The sequence below is a fragment of the Danio rerio genome, chromosome 2 (genome assembly GCF_052040795.2).
Source record: "Danio rerio strain M-AB ecotype USA chromosome 2, GRCz13ab, whole genome shotgun sequence".
NCBI lineage: Eukaryota > Metazoa > Chordata > Actinopteri > Cypriniformes > Danionidae > Danio > Danio rerio.
The window spans coordinates 53,355,132-53,382,927 of NC_141022.1; the positions used below are offsets into that span (position 1 = coordinate 53,355,132).

The 27,796-nt window shown below is 36.6% G+C and overlaps 1 protein-coding gene and 1 long non-coding RNA gene across 8 annotated transcripts in view; one reads left to right on the forward strand and one right to left on the reverse strand.

Annotated features, from left to right (window-relative positions):
- The window catches only part of hecw1b (HECT, C2 and WW domain containing E3 ubiquitin protein ligase 1b), a 93,003-nt gene that overhangs the window by 11,651 nt on the left and 53,556 nt on the right, over nucleotides 1-27,796 (reverse strand). For 4 of the 6 annotated variants that reach the window (XR_015477865.1, XR_015477864.1, XM_087239782.1 and 1 more), the window contains exons 13-25: nucleotides 26,254-26,366; nucleotides 22,678-22,799; nucleotides 21,404-21,589; nucleotides 21,193-21,327; nucleotides 19,839-19,944; nucleotides 18,103-18,199; nucleotides 17,924-18,007; nucleotides 15,883-15,989; nucleotides 13,047-13,161; nucleotides 10,185-10,298; nucleotides 4,596-4,748; nucleotides 4,345-4,443; nucleotides 874-1,003 (exon numbers count right to left, since the gene is read on the reverse strand). Coding sequence is in view for 4 of the 6 variants with exons in the window: in XM_087239782.1 (XP_087095908.1) it covers nucleotides 874-1,003; nucleotides 4,345-4,443; nucleotides 4,596-4,748; nucleotides 10,185-10,298; nucleotides 13,047-13,161; nucleotides 15,883-15,989; nucleotides 17,924-18,007; nucleotides 18,103-18,199; nucleotides 19,839-19,944; nucleotides 21,193-21,327; nucleotides 21,404-21,589; nucleotides 22,678-22,799; nucleotides 26,254-26,366 (1,561 nt within the window). In the remaining 2 variants the exon portion in view is untranslated. 6 annotated transcript variants of the gene reach the window in all.
- Nucleotides 8,405-14,767, forward strand: LOC147846514 (uncharacterized). 2 transcript variants are annotated; one of them, XR_015479084.1, is made up of 3 exons: nucleotides 8,405-10,517; nucleotides 10,674-12,461; nucleotides 12,700-14,767. It is a non-coding gene; the product is annotated as an uncharacterized LOC147846514 (long non-coding RNA). The 2 variants fall into 2 exon arrangements; XR_015479085.1 differs by having other exon boundaries at nucleotides 10,674-11,654; nucleotides 14,233-14,516.

A 27,796-nucleotide genomic window follows, 5' to 3' on the forward strand; every position in this document is an offset into this window, starting at 1 on the left:
CCAGCCGAGGCTCGAACCAGCGACCTTATTGCTGTGAGGTGACAGCACTCCCTACTGCGACACTGCGTTGCTGGTCAGGCACTTTAAGCATTATAAATTTATAAAACATTACCTGAACTTACAGACAATTTTTTTAAATTAATCGTTGTAATATGGAATGTGCTTTTAACTTTTTATTAAAAATGGCACTGTTCTTAAAAAGCAAAAAGAAAACTGCTGTACTTTTAAAGTATTGATGTATACCCTAGTCATCAAAACCTGGAAATGTTGCTTGGACCTAATAAATATATGTAAATTAATATATGTATAAAAAATGATAAAATATATATATAATATAATATTATATATATATACACTCAATATTATATATATATATATATATATATATATATATATATATATATATATATATATATATATATACACACAATATATGCACACACACACACATACACACACACAATTAATGATTAATGAGGGCGGAGAACAAATGTCTGTGTGTCAGCATAGTGGCAGATTCAAATACAAGACTATCATCTTATGCTAATAAGGGAGAGATTGTCAATAATGGGCGTGCTTTCCTTCTTTGATGACACGTTCAAAGGGAGAATGTCAATCAAAGTGTTTCTGCAGACTGTTTTTATCAAGTGTGATCATAAAAAGTAATCTTCAGCATTAGAAGCTGGCTATATTGTTGCCACACAACTGTGTTTAAACCACTTATAAAAGTGATTTTTGCATAATAGGTCCCATAGTCCTGATTGAAGCTAAAATTTACCCAATAAAAATAAACAAAGTTTTTATCACATAAACTGACATTTTGGAAGTATTTTCAGAATTTGAAGGCAGGATTTGCATCCGTGCTTTTCCCACCTGTCCGAACACTTCCTCATTGACAGTGAAGGTGAGGTCCAGCACATCAGTGATGTCATTTTCCTTCATCCACTGCAAGCTCTGGTGAAACTCCTCATCCAGATACTCCAGATCGCTAAGATCAGTGGGTCTGCAAAGACAGAGCGCATCACAAAACAAATCAATATATGGTAGGATGTAGTATTCCGATAAATCCTAGACTAATAAATGAGTCAGACTAACTAATTAACTGACATATGAATTTATTTAGAGATTACATGTGCTTAAATGTGTTTGAGTCTGTAAAATGTTTTAAATACATTTTCTCAGTTTTGTGAATTGAAATAAAATAATCATGTAAAAAACAATGTATGTTACTTATTATTATATGTAAAATGTTTTAAACATCTAACAGTTTTTTTAACACATTTTGTATGATTATAATATCTATTCCCATTATTGAAAATTAAGTCAGCAACAAATTTAGGCTGGTAAAAAACTTTATTTTAAGTAACAATTCACACTGTTTACTACTGGCTTTTTACCTGCCTATTATTAAGATATTAACTGTTTTTAGTATAAGATTTGAATTCTTCATACCTAATCCTACCCAATACCTAAACCCAACTACTACCTTACAAACTATTAAAGGTTCAAGACACCCTGGAGTACTTTTTTTTAGATTTTTACAGATTTGTGTTTGCTGAGCATCAGTTAAGACAATGTTAGCACCTGTTAGCTTTAATTTTGAGGAAACCTAGATAATTTTGAGCTTTTGTCAGCTAATTTCATTTTCCGGGTTTCAAATAATTTTTGGGGGTAGGATTAAAATCTGTGACATAACGCAAATCTGCTAGTGAAGTGATGACGCGTTGGTTTCTCATTAATATTCATAGCTGAGTTTTCTTATCCTATGAGAAGAGCCTGCTTCTTAATTATTCATGAGAGCACGTGCTTTCTGATGGCAAGGCAGACCTAACGATTAGGTGAGACTGCACACGGCACAGCACATGCACGGCACATGTCGTATTTGTTTGTTTCCATGATCCATGGGGTTTGTTGCATATTTTCCCCCGCCATTTTGTCAAGGCCGACACAGAAAAGCTGTTGGTTTGTACAGTAGCAAGCATATTTGTCGGGAGAGCTGTATGAGAAGTGTAGAATGGCAGACTTTGTCTTTTATCAGCAATTTTGATACCATTCAGACACATCGCCTATATCCGTGTTGCTGTGTTCACCTATGTTTAAAATCCTCCAGATTACCGGCAGGGCTAATGGTTGAAATAGACATGGCAGGAGATCTGCTGCACTGCTATCTACTGTGTCTGCATTCAGACCAGGGGATAAGAAGGAGAAAAGTCGCCATAATTTATGGTGTTTATATAAACACGACTATCTTTCTAATGATGTAAGAAATTGTGGTAATGTTTATATGAAATTACGAATATCAAATGTAGCAGGACATTAAATTACTTACTGTTTATTTCTTTGCATTTTAACTTTGTAAACTATAAAATCAAGGGTCTCCTCACGGTTTGTCTCATTTTGTGAGCTGACTGGCAACAGTTACTTCTCTCTTTTCCCCTGCTCTGCGGTAGACTTGAACTGAAAGAGGGGGGTTTCATGCCCCTTTAATAAGCATCAAAGTAGTAGATTATTCAGCTAATCGTCATAGTTAACAGTGTGAATTGTACATTAAAATAAAGTGCGATCCAAATTTCAATGCACATATTGAAGTTACAAAAATTGCAGTTAGTAACATTTTAATCAAAAAGATATTTTAAGATATAATTATTTTCCCAACTGATTAAACATGACAGTAAATACATTTATTGTTACTAAATATTCATTTATTCATTCATTTTCCTTCGGCTTAGTCTCTTATTTATCAGGGGTCGCCACAGTAGAATGAAATGCTAACTATTTCGGCAAATGTTTTATGCAATAGATGCCCATTCGAGCCAAAACCCAGCCCTGGGAAACATTCATACACTCTCACATTCACACACACTCATACACTATGGCCAATTTAATTTTATCCAATACGCCTATAGCGCATGTCTTTGGACTGTGGGGGAAACCCGAGCACCCGGAGGAAACCCACACCAACACGGGGACAGACTCCACACAGAAATGCAAACTGGCCCATCCGGGACTCAAATCAATGACCTTCTAGTTGTGAGGTGACAGTGCTAAGAATTGAGCCACTGTGCTACCTATTACTGGTGCAAACTTCTAAACAAACCATAACCTTCCAGTTACTGAAGAATCATGTGACCGTGATAACTGGATTAATGATGCTACAAATTTGCTACATCAATGATATTGTGTTTTCAACTAAGATGCTTGTTTATGTGGAAATATAAATGTATATAATCTAGTTTCAAATGAACAATAATTTACAAGTAACTGAAAAGTTATATTCTTTGGTTTTTAATTATATCATTTCAATTAACAGCCCAGTCATGAGAGACATTAACCTTTGTCTTTTTGACTACAGGCTGAGGCAAAGTGATACAAATGCTATAGGCAGGCTTTTAACCACTCTGCCTTTGTCTTTGGGTGATGCTTTCATGCTAAAGAAACCCTTTTGTTGATTAACTCATCTGGTCAGTTGCTGGGCAGGTTTCTAACACCTATATGCAGGTCATCATGCTGACTCCAATACTGAATTTGCATGCTTCGTTTAGCCAATTGTTAAGACCTCCAGTAGGCTCTGCACACACATTGACTTCTTAAAGATGCTGTACGACAGCAGATTAACCAACACGTCTCAATAAAGGAATGTCACGGTTGCAGGTTTGTGCGCCTTCCAGAGTGTCTGTTTGGTCACGTGGGTTTGTTTTGTTTTGGTTGTCCACGTGTATTTGTTATGTTCACGTGCTAAGACGATACTCAGCTGTTTTGATTAGCTCGCCAGCTGAGGCTCATTATCGTGGCTATATCTGGGCGACGCTTCTATGTTTCTTTTTCTGTCACAATCAAATAAAGATTCAGAGAAGGATCCAAATGCAAGTAATAAGTTTATTTGACGCAGTCAAAATGAACTAACAGGGTAGAATGTGTGTGCAACAGGGGAAAACAAGGCAGGAAACAGACAGACGAACAGGGTCCAGTGGTCTACCCTCACAGTTCTGAGCACAGACACGCATGAGCAAACACAACGAACTGACAAAGAAACATAGAAGCGTCGCCCAGATATAGGCATGATAATGAGCCTCAGCTGGCGAGCTAATCAAAACAGCTGAGTATCTTCATAGCATGTGACCATAACTAACATACGTGGACAACCAAAACAAAACAAACCCACGTGACTAAACAGACACTCTGGAAGGCGCACAAACCTGCAACTGTGACAAGGAATTCTGCTTGTTTTCAGTCTCCTGGACTGGGTTCTCTTCTCTTTCCATCATTTATTTTTACAACATTTACAACAACATCAAAAAATCTGTATTTTTACCTCTAGAGCTAAACGATTTCTAGTCTACTTACAGTCTGAGAAGAGCTTTATAAAATGGCCGAGTGAAGAAAGCGTCCAACAAATACTGATGAATCAAAGCCAGGCCGAGAATTCGACCACTGAAGCGGAACCTGAAAGCACAAGTCAAATCATGCGGTCCGTGAATTAAGCTCAAAAACAGACATACTGGCAATAACAACACTGTTTATTTCTCTGTCGATGCCAATTTAGTCATGCCACACAGGAAGTGGAATTCACTGGGAGGAAGTGGAAAAAACCTTACCATTCCAAGTGGTTCTCCACAAAAGCAGACATGGGGCTGATCTGGACTGTGTATGTGTCGTTGGCGGAGTATTCAAACAGGCCATAGTAAGGGTTAAACAGCTCCTGAGACAGCAGGAAGAAGAACTCTCGCGATGGGCCACTGTAGTCCAGACTGGGAAAAACAAGCAGAATTCAGAAAGAACTACACAGAACCACTGCATTCACTGTGTGTTCAAGCTAACTGGAGAAATATAAAGTCCAACATTGGCATTTGAAGCTAGTAACAGATTGCATACAGTTGAAGTCAGAATTATTAGCACCCCTCTATATTTTTTCCCCCAATTTCTGTTTAACGTAGAGCAGATTTTTTTCAACACATTTCTTAACTTAATAGTTTTGATAACTCATTTCTAATAACTGATTTATTTTATCTTTGCCATGATGACATTTTCAAGACACTAGTATTCAGCTTCAAGTGACATTTAAAGGTGTAACTGCTGTAGGTTAATTAGGCAAGTCATTGTATAACGATGGTTTGTTCTGTAGACAATCGAAAACAAATATGTTTTTTTATTAAAAACTGCTAGCAGAAATAAAACAAATAAGACTTTCTCCAGAAGAAAAAAATATTATAGGAAATACTGTGAAAAAATCTTTGCTCTGTTAAACATCATTTGGGAAATATTTGAAAAAGAATAAAAAATCCCAGTAGAGCTAATCATTTTGACTTCAGCTGTACATTAGCATGGGTGGTAACCAGGCCATCTGAGAGAATGAGTTTGATAACAAGCTAATTAATACAAATATTTCCGTATCATTCAAGATGTAACATGAAGCTGAAATAATACATTGATAATTACATACTTTATTTTCCAAATTACTTTCATTTTCTGCAAGCCTGTGCCAGCTCTAGAAGCTTTACTTCTTTTCAATTGCTGTTTTTATTAGATACAGTTGAAGTCAGAATTATTAACCCCCCTAAATTGTTACCCCTGTTTATTTTTTCCCCAATTTCTGTTTAACAGAGAGATCATTTTTTCAACCCATTTTAAAACATAATAGTTTTAATAACTCACTTCTATTAACTTATTTCTTTAATCTTTGATATGATGACAGTAAATAATATTTGACTAGATGTTTTTCAAGACTCTTCTATACAGCTTAAAGTGACATTTAAAGGCTTAACTAGGTTAATTAGGATAACTAGGCAGGTTCGGGTAATTAGGCAAGTCATTGTATATTGATGGTTTGTACTGTGTAGACTATCAAATAAAAAAAGCTGAAAGGAGCTAAAAATATTGACCTTAAAATGGCTTTTAAAAAATTAAAACTGCTTTTATTCTAGCCGAAATTAAATAAGAATTTTTCCAGAAGAAAAAATATTATCAGACATACTGTGAGCATTTTTTTTTTTTTTTGCTTTGTTAAACATAATTTGGGAAATATTTTAAAAAGAAAAAAAATTCAAAGGGGGGCTTAATAATTCTGACATAAATGAGTAAAATGTTGACATTCATTTTATCAGGGTTTTCCACCAAACATTGGTTTTGTAACCCTTCTGAAGTTCAAATACTAGTATTGTGTTGACTACAACCGAATAAACTTATTTCTGTAAACATGCCATGTTTTGTTTTATTCAAATACATCTCTGAAAGACTTAACTTTTATTTTTAATTTAGAAAAAAAAACATCAGCAATTTACTCAAATGTGTAGCTACTAATCAATCATTTTTAAGTGCTCTTTATTTACTTTCGATACTTGTAAAATAAAAAAAAACACAGGTCATCCAAGATGTAAAGAATGAAACTAAAATGATTTTAACTGTTTGACAGTGAATTAGATGTGTCTCATTAGATGTGAATTAGATGTGTCTCATTAGATGTGAATTAGATGTGTCTCATTAGATGTGAATTAGATGTGTCTCATTAGATGTGAATTAGATGTGTCTCATTAGATGTGAATTAGATGTGAATTAGATGTGTCTCATTAGATGTGAATTAGATGTGAATTAGATGTGTCTCATTAGATGTGAATTAGATGCGTCTCATTAGATGTGAATTAGATGTGTCTCATTAGATGTGAATTAGATGTGAATTAGATGTGTCTCATTAGATGTGAATTAGATGCGTCTCATTAGATGTGAATTAGATGTGTCTCATTAGATGTGAATTAGATGTGAATTAGATGTGTCTCATTAGATGTGAATTAGATGTGAATTAGATGTGTCTCATTAGATGTGAATTAGATGCGTCTCATTAGATGTGAATTAGATGTGTCTCATTAGATGTGAATTAGATGTGAATTAGATGTGTCTCATTAGATGTGAATTAGATGTGAATTAGATGTGTCTCATTAGATGTGAATTAGATGTGTCTCATTAGATGTGAATTAGATGTGAATTAGATGTGTCTCATTAGATGTGAATTAGATGCGTCTCATTAGATGTGAATTAGATGTGTCTCATTAGATGTGAATTAGATGTGAATTAGATGTGAATTAGATGTGAATTAGATGTGTCTCATTAGATGTGAATTAGATGCGTCTCATTAGATGTGAATTAGATGTGTCTCATTAGATGTGAATTAGATGTGAATTAGATGTGTCTCATTAGATGTGAATTAGATGTGAATTAGATGTGTCTCATTAGATGTGAATTAGATGTGAATTAGATGTGTCTCATTAGATGTGAATTAGATGTGTCTCATTAGATGTGAATTAGATGTGAATTAGATGTGTCTCATTAGATGTGAATTAGATGTGAATTAGATGTGTCTCATTAGATGTGAATTAGATGTGTCTCATTAGATGTGAATTAGATGTGAATTAGATGTTTCTCATTAGATGTGAATTAGATGCGTCTCAGTGTGTCGTCAGGATTCACAGCTAGGCCCACACAGAATCTGCATGCACAGAATTCCGCAGATTTTTAGCCCATCATCGAGTCTATGAATTAACTTGTGTAAATGTGTGTAAATTTATATTTATTCCGTTTTTAAATTAATTTCACTATTATTATTGTGATACGATAATAGTAATAATAAAATGTTCATATGATTTATTCACAATACAGATTGTAAATAATACTTTCTGTATTTTAGCAGATATATCATATGACAGACTTGCTTTGTTTACCAAATAAGTGGATATTATTAGATTTACATTGTAAACATTAAATGAAACAAAAAAAAAAAAATTTCATATGTTAGGCCCAATCCCAATTCTATTTTTGCACCCCTTGGCCCTTGAAACAGTATATAAAGGGGAAGGGCTTCAAAATTCACCTCTAAGAATACGGACAGCACTACAACACCTGCACACGTCATCATATGTCATCGCGATCTCATGCTTTATATGAGGTCGTGACTGCTGGAGTTATTCCAGTTCTGTTATTTTTTATATTTATCTTCAGGAAATCACTGAAGGCATATATTAAGTTAACATAACGGTATAATGTGGCAATAAGCTCATAACTGTACTGTGCATTTACACAGTGGCCATATTCATCTCCGTAAACACACCAAAAACAACATTAACATTATAGCAGACACTGTAAAAAGGTAATTCTCAGCCACTAGACCAGGGCTATTCAATTAGTTTGTCATGGGGGCCCGTTCATGAAAAAGGATCCCAAACGAAGGGCCGGAGAGATATAACTTGCAATATGAGTGATGACACAACAGCATATAACAGCCCATATGCTGTATATTTTTGCTCCTTAAGACGCCCATGTTGGCTTTTTCTACATTAAAATATTAATAGATTGTATTTTGAAACTACATAATATGAGTGCACTGTGCAATAGAGGTATTTTTTTATTTTTATTTTTTTATTTCAGAGCACAGCAAAAGCAGTGCATTGCTGAAGTGTTTTGAACTGCATAACAATTAGGCATGCAACAATTATAGATTTTGGTTGTACGATTATATAGTCTGAAGAATAATCATGCTTTCACTGTTATCACGTCTAATGTAAATTCAAACTTTATATTAGGTAAGTAGCTATTTAGATTAACTGTTGTTGCCATCTGCATTCATGCATACATAATCATTTTAATAATAACTTGTCTAACATATCTTTTGTTTACATTGCACTGAAAGGCACGCACAACTCTCACCGTGGGATGTTTTCTACTGCGTGCACCCAAAAAGACGCAAGTGCGTCGCTCCGCTGGCGCCCACATATTGTCATATTCTTACATTAGAAATAACAAACCTGCAAGCGGAAAAGCTGTGATATGGGAACAGCCGCTGCTGTAGTTAATCCTGTGTGCGTGCGTATTAGCCTCGGTGTACTTCAAACTTCAAACTAGCGCACAGGCAACTTGGCATTTTGCAGCGGTTTCGTTTCGTTCCGTGCAACAGAAATGCGGCTTAGAGAAGACTTTACGATTAATAAACTGTCACAAATTAAAGCGCAGTTAATAGTGAAATCGGTTAATCGTTGCATTCCTATTAACGATATTAGTGCATTGTACAAAAACCTTTACTACAAACATGTTTTGGGCTGCCCGCACCACTCGCTGATGATGACTCACACTCTGTGCAGCCTTTAACTGCAGCTTGTGTTGTTATTGAACGTACGCATGTAACTTCATAACTATAGTGGCCGCTTGTCAACTGAACTAAATTTATTTTTGATGTCTTGGTCACAGTTTTTGGAGGGCTGGAACACAGTGCCTCGGGGGCTGGATTTGGCCCGCAAGCCGCTAATTGAATAGCCCTGCACTAGACGTTTCTGACAGGGTATTTGAGTGTGAGAATGTTGTGGGACTGCTATACAGGAGTTTTTATTATGGTTTATAGATAGCAAATTTTGCGTTTTTTATTTTATCATTTTTTTTAAAGCATGATGGTAAAACATGAACGCAGTTTTGAGAGTATTAAAACATGTGCTTGTTTGTTGTAAAATTTCGTAATAATGACAAAAAATACAAATTTGTGGATCTCATTACTTCCATGTGCAGCCATGCTGTTGTTGTGGCTGGTGTTTTCTGGGAAATTTTCTTACCCGTTGGTTTCAAGTGTGGTCCTTAAAAATCTCTGTTTTAAGGGCTATCTAGCCCTTTCCCTTAGCCCTATGTCTTCAAGCTAAAGAGAATTGGGACACACCTAACCCTTCCTGTGAATGCACAAAATGAGGCGTAGGGGTAAGGGCTAAGGGATATAACTGGGATTGGAACTAAGTTTGTAGTTGTGATACTCCTGAAATCATTCCGCATAAATCTTCAAAGATTTTACAAAGATCTCAGCAGAAATAGCAAATAATATCTGCAGATTCTGTCTGGCCCTACCCTGGGCCATTGATTTGGACACATTTGTGTGTGTTTATTTTTAATCGAAAAAAAAAAAAACATTCCCTGCAATTTTATGAATCCCCAAGGATGAGGAGTTCAGCTCAAAATCATCTTTTTTTAATGTTCCACTGAAGAAAAAAGTCAGCTACATATTAGATAACCTGAGCGTGAGTAAACTAACATAACAGTTTCAGTTTTGGGTAAACTATGCCTTTAATATCCATCATCAACAAGACATTAGAGTTTTTTTCTTTGAATAATATAATCTTCTCATATGGCTGGTTTATATTTGAGCATTGTGTGGTCTATCTCACCCTTCCTCTCCAACAAATGTGATGTACAGCTTGTTTCTCTGCAGCTCTTTACGTGAGTAGGCCATGACCTGGTTAAACGTTCCTTCTAACAGATGATCTCTTCTGACGATCAATCTGAAAAAAAAATTATTAAATACAATCAAGCAACATAGTTTTCAACATTGACAATAACAATAAATATTCATTGAGCAGCAACACATTCCTGTTTGTGCTTCTTTGCATTATTGTCAATTATTGCATAGTGTTTAATTTTCGCCACTAGAGGGTGAGTATTCACAACAAACAAAGGTGTAATTTGATGATGGTGTGACTGAGTGTGGAATCATGGAAGTTGTGATCTTCATTACCTCCTACAGGACTCCTGCAGAAATCCTGTTAATGGATGAGATACATAAAGATGATTTCAACACTTCCCAGGTAGCAAAGAATTCTGGCCCAGATTTGGCATAAATCTGGCACAGCAGTCATTCGTCTGGCACTGTCATATAGCATGTGGACCAAACATGGCCCTGATTTGGCAGAGATGACACCGTCTTTAAGGTGGCACACAATAATTGGGCCAGATATAAATTGTAGTATTTGGCCCAGATGTTAATAATTGATATGTGGCCCATGTAAGCTTGGCCTGTCTTGACTTAAATTTTAAAAACCTTGTTATTATTTTCAAATAAAAATAAATCAATTCTAGCAATCAGTTCACTTCAAGACAAAGCACGCCTATAGTGTGCCTAAAGCACAATGATTCATTGGTTTATCAACTTTAATTGCAGTCGTGACACACTGACATTTCTGGCCCAGTTCAGGCGCAGTTATTGCTTATTAACTGGGCTTAGACTTGGCCCAGATATGGTCCATGTTTTGTCCTTGCCTGGAAGCCAGACTTGGTCCAGTCATGTACCATTATTCACTGCAGCATGTGGGCCAAGTACAAGCTGATTGTTTGGGCCAGAGCTGGGCCAGAGATATTTTGCTATGTGGGTTACTACCTTTACACTTAATACTAGTATGAAGAAGAGTAAAGCTGAAAGCGGAAGTAAAACGAGAGAAACGCTGAAGCAATTGCTGATGAGAGACGAGTGACAGGAAAGCAGCAGAGCTTTTATTGTGCCAAAGTTCTCTCTTCCTATTCTTCTGCTCATGATCATGTGGATAAAAATAACACTGTTTATCAGACTGAATACATTTTAGGCTTCTGTCATAATGCTGCTCTGTGCAGTCTATTAACACTCACAACATATTAAAGTGTTTCCCTCTTCTTTATAAAAACAAACCATAAATGGAGGGTGTGTGGCGTCGTTAGCATGAACACACAGCACACACTCCGTCTCACTAATTAAAACAGCTTATTCCTCTGGAATTTAACATTCTTAGAAACATTTAAAGTACACATGTTATCAAAATGTATACTACTGTTCCTCCAGGAACTGGCTTTGACACTTGTGCTGTAGATTCTCCAGGAAATGGCTAACAGTGGACTTGCTTCACCCTGAAGGGGTTTATTTTGCTATCAACAACAAGCTGAATGTAAAATTCCAAGACAATCTTCCACGATTAAATAACTAGACATTACTTTTTATTACTTTACTTTGCATTTATAGCATCAACATTTGCTAATCTAGACTCAAATCTACAAGATCCAATGTGATTTTGTGCTGGAATCTTGGCTGCTTTAGGGCTCTCAAAATATAACATCAAAACCACCAGTAGATGGCAGTATCTCCCAGTCTTAATGTGTGATTCTTCTCCTTTATAAAACCAAACCATAAATGGAAGGTGTGTGGCGTCGTTAGCATGAACACACAGCACACACTCCGTCTCACTAAGTGAAGTTTATGTATAAACAAATTTCGATAGGATCACGTGCTTATGATTGCTAGAGGCTGGATCCGCATTATCTAATTAACTACGCTCCAATCAGATGACTCCTAAACTACTATAAATACCCTGGGGTTCATTCCACTGCTATCTTCGTTTTGAAGAGTCCCCCCTCCCTCCCCTACTCCTCCTTCTTAGACGGGTGACACGGTGGCCCAGTGCGTAGCACTGTCGCCTTACAGCAAGAATGTCTCTGGTTCCTGGCTTTACCAAACTAGCAGACATTTCTGTGTGGAGTTTGCACTTCTCCCCGTGCTCACGTGGGTTTCCCCCGGGTTCCCCGGTTTCCTCCCACTGCCTAAAAACTTGCAATTAAGTCAATTGAACAATCCAAATTAGACACGCTTCTAGTACGTAGTTAATTTCAAGAGCATTCACTTGCTACAGCAGGGGAGTTCTCAAGTCAAAAGTCAAAGTCAAAGTCAGCTTTATTGTCAATTCAGCCACATGTACAAGACATATAGAGAATCGAAATTGCGTTACTCATAGACCCAAGGTGCTTAACATTAATATAAAAAATATATATAAAAAGTAGTTGAGTTTAAGAAAAAGAAAATTTACAGTATATACAATGCACATAAAATATGTTCTAAAGAATATACATAGGTAATAAAATTGTAAACAATTCTCAATTCTCGAGATCTACCTGAGCTCAAACTCCCCTCCCGCCTTGCAACGGGAGGGAGCCCTGGGCTCGAGGATGTCATGAGCTCAGGGCTCTCTCCCAGGACAGCATGTCAAACAAGCTTTTACAATTAATCATCAGCTAAGTGTGAACTCTTGAATTAAAATAGCTTATTCCTCTGGAATTTAACAGTCTTAGAAACATTTAAAGTACTCATGTTAGCAAAATATATACTACTGTTCTAGTAGTTTTTAGATATTTTAATGAAAAAATACTCCTTTAATTGATGATTGTGCCTTCAATTAATCATTAATTAATTGTTTGGATTTCTATTTTGCAAGTATAAGTCAGTGTTAACATACTTTATCTTCCCAGGCCCTTGCCCATAGCCCTTTGCCTCAAGCTTCCTGTAGAAGTTGCGCAATTTGGCCTCAAAGTCTCTTCTGTACGGCGCTGGAGCCCGAGCCCTCTGGGTCCCTGAAGAGAAGAGAAATAACCATAAATCATGAACACGTGTGAAGTCCAGCATACTGCAAACACCAATCATCTGGGAATGACTGTTGAGGATCAGCAGACCATAAGAGCACTCCAAAGGGAAGTGAAGTTTGTTCTCCTTCAGAACAAACACGTGAATGGAGAGATGATCATTCTTCTCATTGTATAAAACAATAGGGATCTTTGATAATGCAGTTCTGTCTTTCATCAATTTAGGTTTCGTTTTTGATTGTGTCCAAACATGCACATTGGTTTTACAACATGAGAGGATACACTTCATGGACGTGTAAGGAAACGCTTTAGGCGGAGGTTTGAATGTTCACACACACACACAACAGGCTCGGGGTGTGTAAATGTCTGTCATGACACAGAAAGGGGCAGCTGGGTGGGACAGTTTTTGAGGTTTGAGAGCGGCTGACCTGGAGAGCTCTCACCAGACAGACAGCAGGCTGGAACGAGAGGAGTTCGCTCCAGAAAGCCTTTAGAGCAGATCAGAGTGTGTGTGAATGAACCATCATTGAACCTTGCTTTGTGTCAGGTTATTTATGTAAATAAAGCACTGAGACCAGTTTAAGTATAATGCACATCCAGAAGGTTTTTACATTGTTAACTGTTAATTACACAGTATTTAACTGTAATATGAACGGTCTTTTACTGGAGGACAGTTATGCGGTGTTACTTTATTTTAAAGTTACATTGTGAAACTTACTGTACCATTACAGTAAAGACACACATACATTACTATAAATGAATATACAGCAAGATAAATAGTGCTGTAAATGTAAATACAGTGTTTCTGCTGTAATTGATTTACAGTAAGTTACTGTAGATCAGGGGTGTCAAAGTCAATTCCTGGAGGGTTGGAACCCTGCAGAGTTTAGTTTCGACCCTGCTTCAACACACCTATCTGTAGGTATCAAACAAGCCTGAAGGACTCAATTAGTTTGATCAGGTGTGTTTAATTAGGTTTGATACTAAACTGTGCAGAGCTGCGGCCCTCCAGGAACTGGCTTTGACACTTGTGCTGTAGATTCTACAGGAAATGGCTAACAGTGGACTTGCTTCACCCTGAAGGGGTTTATTTTGCTATAAACAACAAGCTGGATGTAAAATATTCCAAGACAATTTTCCACGATTAAATAATTAGACATTACTTTATATTAGTTTACTTTGCATTTATAGCATCAACATTTGCTAATCTAGACTCAAATCTACAAGATCCAATGTGATTTTGTGCTGGAATCTTGGCTGCTTTAGGGCTTTCATGGATTAACAAAGTATAACATCAAAACCACCAGTAGATGGCAGTATCTCCCAGTCTCAATGAGTGATTCTTCATTTAAATGATTCGTTCAAAATGGCCGATTCATTTAAAAACAAAATTAGTTCCTCTTTCTAAGGCTCTGTCCACACATCCACTGGTATTTTTACAAATGGGTTAATAGTTTTACCCACTTTTTACATTTTTTAAATTTATTCACATGAAAACACATAAGCGCTGAACCAACAGGCAGCAATAAAAGCCTTTTTTTGCTGGGTTCATTTTAAACTGGGAATGAAGTATTTTCATCAATGCAAACATGAGAACAGAGCTGGATTACTGTCCTGCAGTGTGAACGAATACGCAATGTGTTTGCTGTGAACGTTTTGAATTTGCCTAATTCGTGTCTTACGTGTTTGGTGTGAATCATGGCTTAATTTGTGCCGAAACACGCCAGATCCAGGTCCGGCACCTCTGAAATCTCATCCGGCACCTCATTTTACAGCACCGTTTGCTGTTCACTCTCACTTTCTTCCTCATCTCCCAAACCCTCTTCACTTTCGTCCGCGACAACTGCTCGCTCTTCCCTTTCGCCCGCGACACTTCTCCACCATCCAACGCCAACCCAAAAACACCTCTCCATCCTTGGGTAACATGCCGGATGCGTTACCCCGATTTGTTCCGGAACCTCGTAATTCACAAATTAAGCAGTGGTGTGAATGCAGGCATGCAGAAAGCAGCATGCACACTGACGTCATGAGACAAGAACTGCAACCCGAGTTTCTGAATGTCTTCACCTTGGCTGGAGTTTTCAGAAAGTTTTAGTCACCTGATACCCGGTTTTTGTATGGACAAACTGCCAAACCACATAGAAGAAAAGTAGGCTTTTGAAAATACCCATGTTTGTGTGGACAGGGCCTGACAAGATAATCAACAAAACACTGCAGTGTTGTGCAGAGACGCACCAATGTTCTGCTCAAGTGTTTATTTTCATTGAACAAAAAAACAGTTTGTAGAACTTTTGCACTTAAATGAATATCACATTTGTGTAAACAGCACTCTTCCTCGTGTGAAATTACTTAACTATGTTATACCATTTTAACAAAAAAGTCAGACGGATTTTTTTTTTTACGGTAATTATAAGGTTGTTTTCACTGCATTCAAAAAGACGTGCTCACACAGTGCCTTCAGACTCTCAAGACATCTTTTTATTTGTTTGTTATTTTGCAAAGACTGATATAATTGATATTGTAAGCTCACACATTGTAGATCATAAATATTACATACACACCAGTTCCCATTAAGTTCTGCATGCTGGTGACTTTGATTTAGAATGTTTACACCACATGCAATTAAGACATGAACTTGAAATTATCACATAACGTTGTCTTGAATAAAACATAAATAAAAGAGTGTCCGATTAAAGCTCTTGGTTGACTCACCTGGAGAGTTCTGGGGAGAAGAACCAGGAGAGCAGCGAGGTGAAAAGTTGAACCCGGGGTGAAATGATGCGAGAGGAACGTAAGACATGATGTCCTCCTCAAACAAACTGAAAAACAAATCAAAACACATTCAGGAAAAAAATAAACATGTAAATAATTGTTTTTAGTCACATGGCCTGTGCAAATACCTGGCGGGGAAAAAAACAAACAATGGGCCAAAATGGCAGCTACACTGGGATTTCCATAGAAATGCAGCACAAACCGGTCATATTTCCATCTGTTTCAACATACAATATTTGGATCACATATCAACAAAATGTAAATTGTGAGCACTTGTAATCCATAAACTGCACCCGCAGCCGTTTGTTTAGTCATTTAAAACCACCATGTTATCCTTTGGATATTCCTCAGCAATTTAACCATTAGTGATGCCGTTATAGCACATAAGTGTGGTGTCGGTTTAATTTAATATTTGCTGATAAAAAAATACTATTAGTTAATTTCTGCTATTTATACTTTAAATTTTGCATTTTAATTTAAACTTTAATTTATAGGTGTGCATAGATAATTTTTTTAAAATCTAGATTAATCTCACTGTAATCTTGGAATTAATCTAGATTTAAATGTGAATATGTGTGCTACCCAAATAATGTCTAAAAGTAAGTCTTTGAGAACGGGTTTCTCAAGCCAGGTGGCGCATTAGACCAGGGGTTCATCTCCTGTTTCCAAAATGCATCACAAACTGCTTGAGAAACTGTTCTACTATGATAACTGGTGATGAAAATAAATGATGTTCAATAAGATGTACTTTTGTTTGCTAACTGCTTATTCAATTAAACATGAATTTTGAACTGTAGGCCTCCATAAGCTCCAAACAGCGATTTTTGATCACCTTAATCCGACTAAAGTCATAACTGAACTAAACAGAAATGGAATTAAGACATGTGGAGTATGCAGATAATAGAGACATTATTAAAGTAAACACCGGGATCAAAATGTTACCGTCATGTAGGACTTTTTACCATATTTTCCGACAAGATCCACACACGCAGCTGTCAGTAAAGAACTGCACACGCACACACATATACATTGCGAAATGTGGAAGTTTTTTCTTTCCATTTAGCGTGCGTTATTAAATTCCATAACACTCTCACCAGTCCTTACTCCTTATTTGCGTCTAATACCCCAGTTTTTCACGGGGGCATGAATGAAATGTTCATGAGTTAAAGTGAAACTACAGTTAAAGTCACCCAAAATTACAGAAAACTCTTACATGAAAGCACTTCACGTAAACACCTTAATTAAATTATTGTCTATTAAGACAAATAACTAGATTAAAGATGTACATGTAAGCGTAGTCAGTAGTGTGTTAGAACAAAGTGAACGATCCAGAAGGGCATGCTGCTGACTTGGGCACTTTTTTAGTCATACGGCTCACCGGGCAGGTATACATCTGCGCTAAAATATCAAAGTGAAAGTCATCATAGCTTGATAGAATAGACCCAGCTCCCAACCCAACTTTGAGAATAGATTAACATCGATATTTTTTTTTATCGCGCGATAAAAGTCTCGCATTAACGCCAATAACGGCCCACCACTACTTTAATTGCATTTGACCTGCAAATAAGGTATAGAAACTGTATAATAAGCACACACAAATGCACTGACAGTTATAGGTAGCATGGATTGTTTTGGGTTAGTGATGCTGCCATGCGGTACAAATCCATAAATTTCTCCTTTCTGGTTGTTCTTTTTCTAAAGGAAGTCTGCCAAAGCACAGCTCAGTTGTGTCTCCTTGTCGGATAGTAATGCTATATCTTATTGGACAACAATAATCAATTTTTTAGGCAAAAAAAGAGATAAATTACTCAGCCCGTGACTTGGCGGTCAACGGGAAATAGTAATGTTTTGCTCACCAGGGAGGAGAACTCCTCTAATGGTGTGACAACATGTGAAAACGATCAATAGAATACAGTGCAATCTCACCAATGCAGTTTTGACACAGTGTGGTTTGTTTTTCGAGTAAATCTGGATGTCTTACCTTAACAGCATGACCAGGTCAGCATCACATGACAGCTTCTCCAGTCTCTGTGTGCCTTCGGTTCGGATGTGATGCACTTTATCCCTTAAGAAATAAACAGAGCCGAAAAATCTCAGACTTGTTTGAAGGTTCCAATGATGTATTTGATAATCATAACAGATGAATTCTTATGGTCATACTTGAGTGAATGATTCCTGGCAAAGCTGGGCTGACGCTCCTGTAGCACCTCGAAGATGTTTGGTTGCCGTAAAAATGCTACAATTTTATCATTGTATGCTGGAACGAAAAAAACACTCATATTAAATCAACAATCATCTGATATCTATGAGCTTCTTTTGATGATGAATGAATATTATGTTTTTTTACAATTAATCAAAAATTGACAACAACATTTCAATTGTAATCCTAAAGAATAATTCAACACTTTTCAGCTGTCTCATGACTTTAGATTTTTGTATAAAGTCTGTTTAATCTTCAAAACAACAATAGATCAGCAAAGTCCTGTTATAAAAAATGTTTCCGTCAATTATTTATCACTAAAGTGAATTAATGTTTTAATAAAATGATGTTTGGTAAATATTGATATCTGTAACCTTGCAGTACTTTTATTTTAAATAATCAATGAAATATTGCATTCCAAGATTTATTGAAAACACAGATTATTAACAAGTATTTTTTTACAGTATTATACATGAAATATTTGAATTAAACCTTTAAAAGAGCAAATTAAGTATTGTTAAAAAGTGAATATTAGATACTGTATATACTACTATTAAATGTTTTGAAAGTTTTTTATGCTTATCAATTTGACCAAAAATAGTAAATACTGATATAAAAAATAAAGAGTTTTGGAAAAATAGATATTTTAAAATTAATTATTTCATAATAATCAAAAATGTTTTTTATATCAATATTTACTATTTTTGTCATAATGATAAGCATAAAAATATTAAGCAAAATATGTAATATTGTTCCAAAACACTTTTTATATCAATATTTACTATTTTTGTCATAATGATAAGCATAATAGTATTAAATCAAAATATGTAATATTGTTCCAAAACACTTTTTATATCAATATTTACTATTTTTGTCATAATGATAAGCATAATAGTATTAAATCAAAATATGTAATATTGTTCCAAAACACTTTTTATATCAATATTTCAATCATTATACTAGTTTTTGTCATATTGATAAGCATAAAATATTAAGCAAAATAAGTAATATTGCTCAAAAACACTTTTTAGTATCAATATTTACTATTTTTGTCAAATTGATGAGCATAAAAATATTAAGCAAAATATGTAATATTGTTCCCAAACACTTTTTATATCAATATTTACTATTTTTTGTCATATTGATAAGCATAAAAATATTAAGCAAAATATGTAGTATTGCTCCAAAGCACTTTTTAATATTAATATTTACTGTTTTTGCCAAATTTACAAGCATAAAATATTAATTTATAATGTTCTATTAATCCAAAACTATTTTTATATCAATATTTACAATTATTGGTCAAATTGATGAGCATAACACGTTTAATCAAAATATGTTATATTGATCCAAAACACTTTTTATTAATTTTAGTCAAATTGACGAGCATAAATATATTAATCAAAAATGGTAAATTGTTCCAAAACACTTTTTTACAGCAATATTTACCATTTTTGACAAATTTCCAAGCATAAAATATTCATCAAAATATGTTGTATTGTTCCAAAACATAAAAAAACTTTAAAATCATTTAATAGTAATATATACTGCATATTGTGTTTTATCCACTTTTTCCTTAAAAAACTTCCTGAATAAAACAATTTCTGAACAAATGCACAGCATAAACATGTTAGCTCTATTGCCCAGCTCTAAGTGCAGTCATACCAGTGAACTGTTGATTAAATGTGGTTTATACCTAATGGCACTGGCTCCTGCTGGCTTTGGTTTCGTATGGCTGCTACCAGGCTGTTTCCAGGCCTGGCTAACAAAGACACCCCTCGGGTGCGCGACACCTCAGATGCCTGAACACAAATAAATACAGCAACATTGATATAATTGCATCTAACATTTATGTGCTGCTTGAATTTACTCAATTGTTTTCATTCACTCCTTTAAGTGGACTAAATTAGTCAACCCAGGCACATAATTGATTCGTACCCCTGCATACATTTTAGGACAGTGTGTAACACATCCCAGGGGCTCCGTTTTTTTTGCATTTTATTTTTTCGCGAATCTGTCAGAGGCCGCTGTGCATCTTTTTTGAGATTTCAAATTTCTCTTGCGAGTGCCATTCGCACCTGGTCTTGTCATGTAAATCCACAAGAGGCCACCGTTGACTGACTGACTGACCCCCCCTTCTTCCCTAAACCCAACCGATAGTATTTTCAAAAGCAGACCAGAAAAAAAACCAAGCGGCTGCCTGATTTTAACCACGTTTTCAGATTTTCCCACATTCTCACCCTGTTTATACTTGTTTATTTTATTATTTGCCTTTTGTTTTACCTGCTTTCTGGAATCGTTCTTTGCTGGACTTGAACCCCGTCATCACGGTTAACTTCGTTCTGCGTCTCAAGTTCGCCAACGTACGCAGCAAGCAACTGAGCAAACTGTTAGCGGTCAGCTGGTAGCGCGAAAAGAAACAAAGCTGTGAGCTGCGTCATACTACACCACAGCATTCGTAATAAAGACGAAATGCAGCCATATGTACCTCTGGCTACATAACTCGTGCTTTCCAGAAACGTATACGGGGTACGTTTTCACAATGAGCCTGTGATGATATTAGTGGACTAAGTAAGGAATCGCGAATGAGGATATGGTGGTCAATTTTGGATAAAGCTTTTTATTTAGAATGCAACCCTATGGGATTTCCTGAATTTTTTCATCATGGGTGTTTGGAGTTTCCGTGAGAGAGAGCACCCTGTGAAGGACTTGTACTATGCATTGCAGAGAATATATTAATTCTAAGAAAACAGCATTTAAGATTATAATTGGAATCTAAGTGTGATAAAAGAAACATTTTAAAGTGTAGTTCAGATGTTTTATTTACATTAGACTGGAAAAAAATTAATTTTGTTGATTTTTAATATAAAGTAAATTATATATGTGTAATATTTAGTTTATTTTTTCAAAGCACAAACAAAATGGTCATTGATTCTGGTGCATTGAGTGCTCAAAGTCATTCGTTGACTTCTTTAAGTGGACTATATAAGTGGACTAAGTACAGAATAGTGCATGAGGGTGATTTTGGATACAGCACAAGTATGTCTGACCTCTCCTGCGCTGTAGCTGCGTAATCTCTGCAGGTGCTGGCGGTGCGTCAGGTGGCTTGGTAATCTGCCGTTTTGCAGGGGGATTCTGGGATCGATGAAGGTTGTGGCACGACTGTTGTGGTCTACAAAAAATGACTGCAAAGGAAAATGGACATGAAATAATGGTTGAACTGATGTGAGCTCCCGTAATGAAGTGTGTCCTGTAGTCTACCTTCCCCTGCGGGTCAGTTTTGATCTCCCAGCCGCGCGGCAGCTCCAGCTGAGCGTCTGCAAACCTGTTCAGAAACGTCACCAGGTCACGATTGTGCTGGTAGCGCTCAAAATTTCGAGCATCTCGTCGGATCTTCAGGACCATGTGTTTCAGACACGAGCTGTTGGTGAACATTCGATATGCACCCTGGGGGGAAAAAAGAATATTTAAAAATAAGTTAAACAACTAAATAACATTAAATACTAAATAAAATAACAACTAAAACTAAAAGGGGTTTGTTTTTGTAAACTGAGATGTAACCATCATATGAAAGCACAAGTAAATAAGCTTTCCATTGATGTATGGTTTGTTAGGATGGGAAACTACATACAACTAACCAAGATACAACTATTTGAAAATCTGTAATCTAAGATAGAAAAAATAATCATTTTGAAATGTGTCAGTCTAAATGAAGTGCTTAGCAATGCATATTATTAATCAAAAATTAAATGTTAATATATTTGCAGTAGGAAATTTACAAATTGTCTTCATGAAACATTATATTTAATATTAAAATTCTTTTTGGAATGAATTAAAAATCAATAACTTTGATCAACAGTATATAAAGTGTTTCTGGCTTCTGCCTACAAGTATATCTGTGTAACATAAGACTTCATATGTGGTCACAAATTAATAGAGACTATAAAAAAGTAACTGAACACATTAAATTAAAACATTATGTTAAATTACAAATTAAAATGAAATAAAATACAAACAAAAAAATACACTACTAATAAAATTAGGATTGGATCTCACGAATCATTTTAATCTGCTGATTTGTTGCTTTAATATGTTTTTATTAGATTTTAAAGAATATTTTTGTGGAAACCATGATTTATTTTAGCAGGATTCTTTGTTGAACAGTAAGCTTTAATGTGTACTTGTAGGTAACCAGTCTATGGAAAGAAATGAAAGGGTTAGTTCACACAGAAATGAAGATTCTGTTAATAACTACTCACTCTTATGTTGTCCCAATCCCCTGAGACCTTCATTGATCTTTACAACACAAATGAAGATATTTTAGAAGAATTCCAAGAGCTCTCTCATCTCAACATTACTGTCTATGGAGGACGAGAGAGCTCCAGGATTTCATCTAAATTAACTTGTGTTTCGAAGATGAACAAAGGTCTTGGGGGATTGAAACGACATGAGAGAGCGTAATTAATCACAGAATTTTAATTTCTGCGTGAACTAACACTTTCATAACATATAATATTCAGTGTGGTGAAACTCACATAATTAGCGTGGAGAACAGTGAAGAACTCTGGGTGAGTGATGAATTTGACCGCTGGACTCTGTAACAGTAACGTAATCTTCTGACAGTGGCCTGGAGAACATGAGGTGTCTCTCCTCAACTCTTAAAAGACAAAAAGAACATAAAAAAGGCACAGAATAAAAAATCCAGCCTATAGGCTCTTGTTAACACTTCTAAACAGCCAAACCTGCAACATTTACAATATTCACAGTTCCATCTTAACATCTTTCAGCATCTAGTGTCCTCTGTAGTACAAACAAATGTGTTTTCCACACCAGAAACACCAAACCAGATTTCAAAAGGTTAAAATCTAAAGTTACTGACTTTATCATTGCTCATTCTTCCTCAAAGAAAGTTATAAAATAGGTTTATATACGTGAAGTAATTATTTAAAAATTGTATTTGGCAGCCATAAGATTCTGTCGGTAACATGTTACTTGAAGGGGGGTTCATAAGACATCATAAGTCATCAAACCTTTATAATCATGACATGACATTTTTATAGATGCTTATGACAACTGTTATTAAGTGTCATTTGCTTAGTTGTGCCATTTTAAATGCACATATGACAATATTTGTTATGACAACTTGATATAAACAAATACATCATCTTTTATCATAACTCAACATTACTAAGACAACATAACTTGTCATAAACCTGTCATAAACATGAATGTCACTGTCACAAGAAGGGACTGGCACCAGAGATGTAAGTATAACATGACAAGTTTAAACAGAACTCAATGTAGCTGAAGTGCAGGAAGAAGATGGATGACCAGATGGATCAGGGTGACCGGAGGATAATGCTGAGAAGCCAGGAACACAGATATACGGACATGGGGATCGACGACAACCAGGGGAGGGAACAGGAGAAACCGGACTAGGAACAAGAGATGCAGACACTGGAGATCACAGGGAACGATAGAGGTACGTAAACTTGGAAATAGCCTAAATAATACCGACTGTGAGGAGAGTGTGGTCCACCGTATTAGCAACGAGGCCGGTCAGTGAGTGAGGGCAGGTGAGGGTATTTATGGTGCTGGAGTGATGAATGGGAATGAGTTGCAGGTGAGGTGCTGATTAGTACTCAGGTGACAGTGATCAGGGTGCTTGAGAATGGGGAGAACCTGGTCTGGCTGTCAGTCGCGAGGCATAGGTCTACTAAAGGAGGTCGAGCCTTCTCATTTATGGCTCCTAAACTCTGGAATAGCCTTCCTGATAATGTCTGAGGCTCAGATACACTCTTGCAGTTCAAACTAGATTAAACACCTATCTTTTGAGTAAAGCATACACTCAGTGCATCACATAACAGTATGATCCACGCAGGTGAGTGGGTTTAACAAACCACCACACTCCTCCTGTCTTAATGCACCTGACATTTTGTTAGACACACTCAAATGCTGTATATGTTTGCTTCTATGTCTGTTTATATAACTACTATTTTCATTTATGGTACTTAATTTTTGCATTTCGTGTTTAAATACACTATAAACAGCAGTGATGACTGATTAATGACGAATTGTCATCTTTATATTTCCACTTGGGGATACTCATCCCAAGACCTCTAGATATTGTGCAGAGCCACTAATGCAATCAAAGACCTGTGAAGAAATGATGCCAAGGTCTCCATAATCCTAGACCAGGCCGTATCCTGAGGAGATGCTGCGGCTGTCATGGAGGAGCGATGACCATGAGACTGATTCCTGAAGGACAGCAGTGACAGACGAGTCTCTGCATTGATCCCGTAGGCCAGTCTGAACACCCGCCGGTGCCCTACTCACACCTGCAACTTCTCCACAATGGAAGTTCAGCGTTCTCCAGCCTCCGGTGTCTAGACTGCAGCTCTCCACAGGAAGTTTGGCCAGAGGAGAAATGGTCGTTCCCAACTGAGCCTGGTCTCTTCCGAGATCGTTTTTCCTTCACTTTTGTCAATTGGTGAAGTTTGTTCCTCGTCACTGTCGCCACTGGCTTGCTTGGATTTGGGACTCGTGGATTTGCTCTTCAGTGTTTGAACTTTCTGACACAGTTTTAATTTACTAGAGCTTCTATGTTAAGCTGCTTTGACACAATCTACATTGTAAACATGCTATAATAATAAATGTAAATTAAATTAATTATAATTGTGTCAAAGTTCATGGTCACATTTTCCAACCCAGGCTCATTCTGAAAATGTAGTCCAGCGGACGTTTCTGGAGACCGCGAAATACGTCCCGGGAGGTACGTATTTGTGCAGTTTTTGTTTTTGCGAATCTGCGAGAGGCCGCTGTGTGCGCTTTTTCGTATCTCGAACGTCTCTCGCGAGTGCCGTTTGCGCCCGCGCTGTTCTCGCGTCAACCCACCAGAGGCCACTGTCTGACTGACCGAATGATTGACCGGCCAATTGGCTGACCCACCCTCCTCCTTCCCTGGACCCAACCAGTTTTACCAATTGACCCGCCCGCCCGCTCACTTCCCTAAACCCGAGCAACAATTTAGAAAAGCCGTCTAGAAGAAGAAAAACCCTCGTCTGTTTTTTTTTTTAACCACGTTTTCGGATTTCACCACGTTCTCACCCTGTTATGAACTCGTTCGCTTTATTTTTTGGATTCTGTTTTTGTCTTACCTGGTTTCTGGAACTGCTCTTCCCCGGACTTGAACCCGGACGCCTTTGTCAACTCCTCCTCTCTGCATCTGAAGTCCGCCGACGCACACGATGAGCTGACCGGACAAACTGACTGCGGCGGGAAAGCCCTCCACACGGAGGTAAGCGGTCAGCCGGCAAGCGCGAAAGGAAACAGCGTCACACCGCCTTATAGCGTTCGCTTAAAAAAATGAAATGCAGCTATACGTACCTCGGGACATATTTTGCGGGCTCCAGAAACGTCCACGGGACAACGTTTTCAGAATGAGCTTGGGTAGACATTTTCAGTGGAGTAAACTCTTCTTCAAATCTCTCATTAAAAGTGTCTTTACCATGTCAATTCATTTTTAAGAGCATCATTATTATTTAATGACATTTTAATGACAAATTCAGCTTGTAGCACTGTGGTTGAGGTCAAAACAATATATTAATGATGCTGTTGTTATAAAATTCATGACACTTTTATAATGGCTTTATGACAGATTTATGACAACTTTTGTTGTCTGTAATGTTAAGCTGTCATGACAAATACAAAAACAGATTGTGATGTATTTGTTTATGTCAAGTTGTCATAACGAACTAAGTCATCTTTGCATTTAAAATGTCCAATGTGAACACCCCTTCAAGTAAAGTGTTACTATACAGTCTGTATTTGTAATACACAATTAAGCAGCGTTGACATGTGGAATCTAGATTAGGAAATTAGCATAATTCTGCAAATGGGTTTAAACATTGTAAATGGTGTTTAATGGGGCTGAGAAAATCACTCTCTAATTGGTAGCTGGAAGCATATCAAACGACCTAGATAAGAGCGTTATGCATTGAATAAAATGCGCACACAATAAACAAAAACAAACAGGCTGCGACTGCGAATGCTTTTCACCCTTTTAACTGAACAGGACGAACGATCATTATGTGTGATGTGTGTGAAGTCACCGTTTGTTTGCAGAGGTGAGTCTGTCTCAGTATTGGCTGTTCTGTCATTACGGGGGCTTCCTGATTCCTCTTCTCTCCTCTCGGTGGCCATCGTCCTCTGGATTGTCTGATACCTGATGAGGACACAGGTTTGGCTTTTATTAGACACTTATGTCAGTACAGCTTTTTGTCAGGACTCAATTGAAATATTTATACCCAACATACAAAACTTGGTAATTTGAAGAATGCTGATTAATGGCACACATTGACTTCCATGGTCAATTTTTCCTATTATTGAAATCGATCAACCAACATTCTTCAAAATATCTCGTAAAGATTTAAAACCACATGAGGGAGAATAAATTGAGTTTATTTTTGGGTGAACTATCCCTTTAAATCTTCATCGGATGAGTCTAAGGCCGCATTTACACTGCACTGTTTAAGTGACTCAATTCCGATTTTTTTCTCCCAGGTGGGACAGATCATATATAGCCCATGTACGCAGGAATAAAACACATGTGTTCCGATTTACTCAAATCAGATTCAGGGCTGTTCATATGTGGACATTTATCTGATATGAATCGGATCTGTGTTCTCGTGTCTGCAGTGTAAGCAGGTAGATCGGATTTTCACCTGTGAATGCGAGTCACGCGTCATTAAAACCGTAGCGAATGACGTCAAGTCTGACACTTTCTTTTCAGAACAGACTTCAGCAGAGTCCCAAACCTTAAATCTCACACACGAGGACTTAAACAGCTTTTATATTGTCATATAGCACAGGTATTTCAGCATGTTAACAAGAGCAAGAGAGTGCAATGTCCGCCGCGTAACCAATATAAACTAATATAAAACTACTGCATACATCATGTGCATAAATCACGCCAAGGATATTACATTAAGATGCATAAAGGTTAAAAAAAGCTGATATATCAAAATAAGATGGACAAATGAGAACCTTTCGGTCATAAACTATAGTAAAGCAGCTTGCCAAAAGCTGCGAACAGATTACATACATGAATATAGGAAAGAGCACTCTTTAATTATAATATGTCAGTCAGCGCCAGCTCTTTTTTTTTCCTGGTCATTGGGCCTTTGATGTGTGCTGTGTAAATGCAGACGATCGGATAAGAGTCACTTTTAAAAAATTATTTTATCAGGTCATCAAAAACATTAGATACAGTCACAAAATCAGAATTGCTGTGTAAATGCAGCCTTATTGAGCAGATCTGTATTCCAGGTTATTTTGTAAAAATATACAAAAAATTTAAAAAAGAGCAAAAATTTCTTTGATCTGCAGTAATAAAAACACACAAAAAAGATAATTTGAAGAATGCTGATTGATAGCACCCATTGACTTTTTTCCTATTATTGAAGTTGATCAACCACCTGTCCCGGTCACACAAAACAGACAAGGATGGTTATCTTTTACGCGTATCTATTCAAAACAATTCAGATAATCCACTTTATTAACTCAATTTAAACTTTTGGGTGAAGTTGAGTTCAATTCAGCTGATCTGTATTCCAGGTTATTTTGTAAAAGTGTGCAAATAATTAAAAGAGCAAC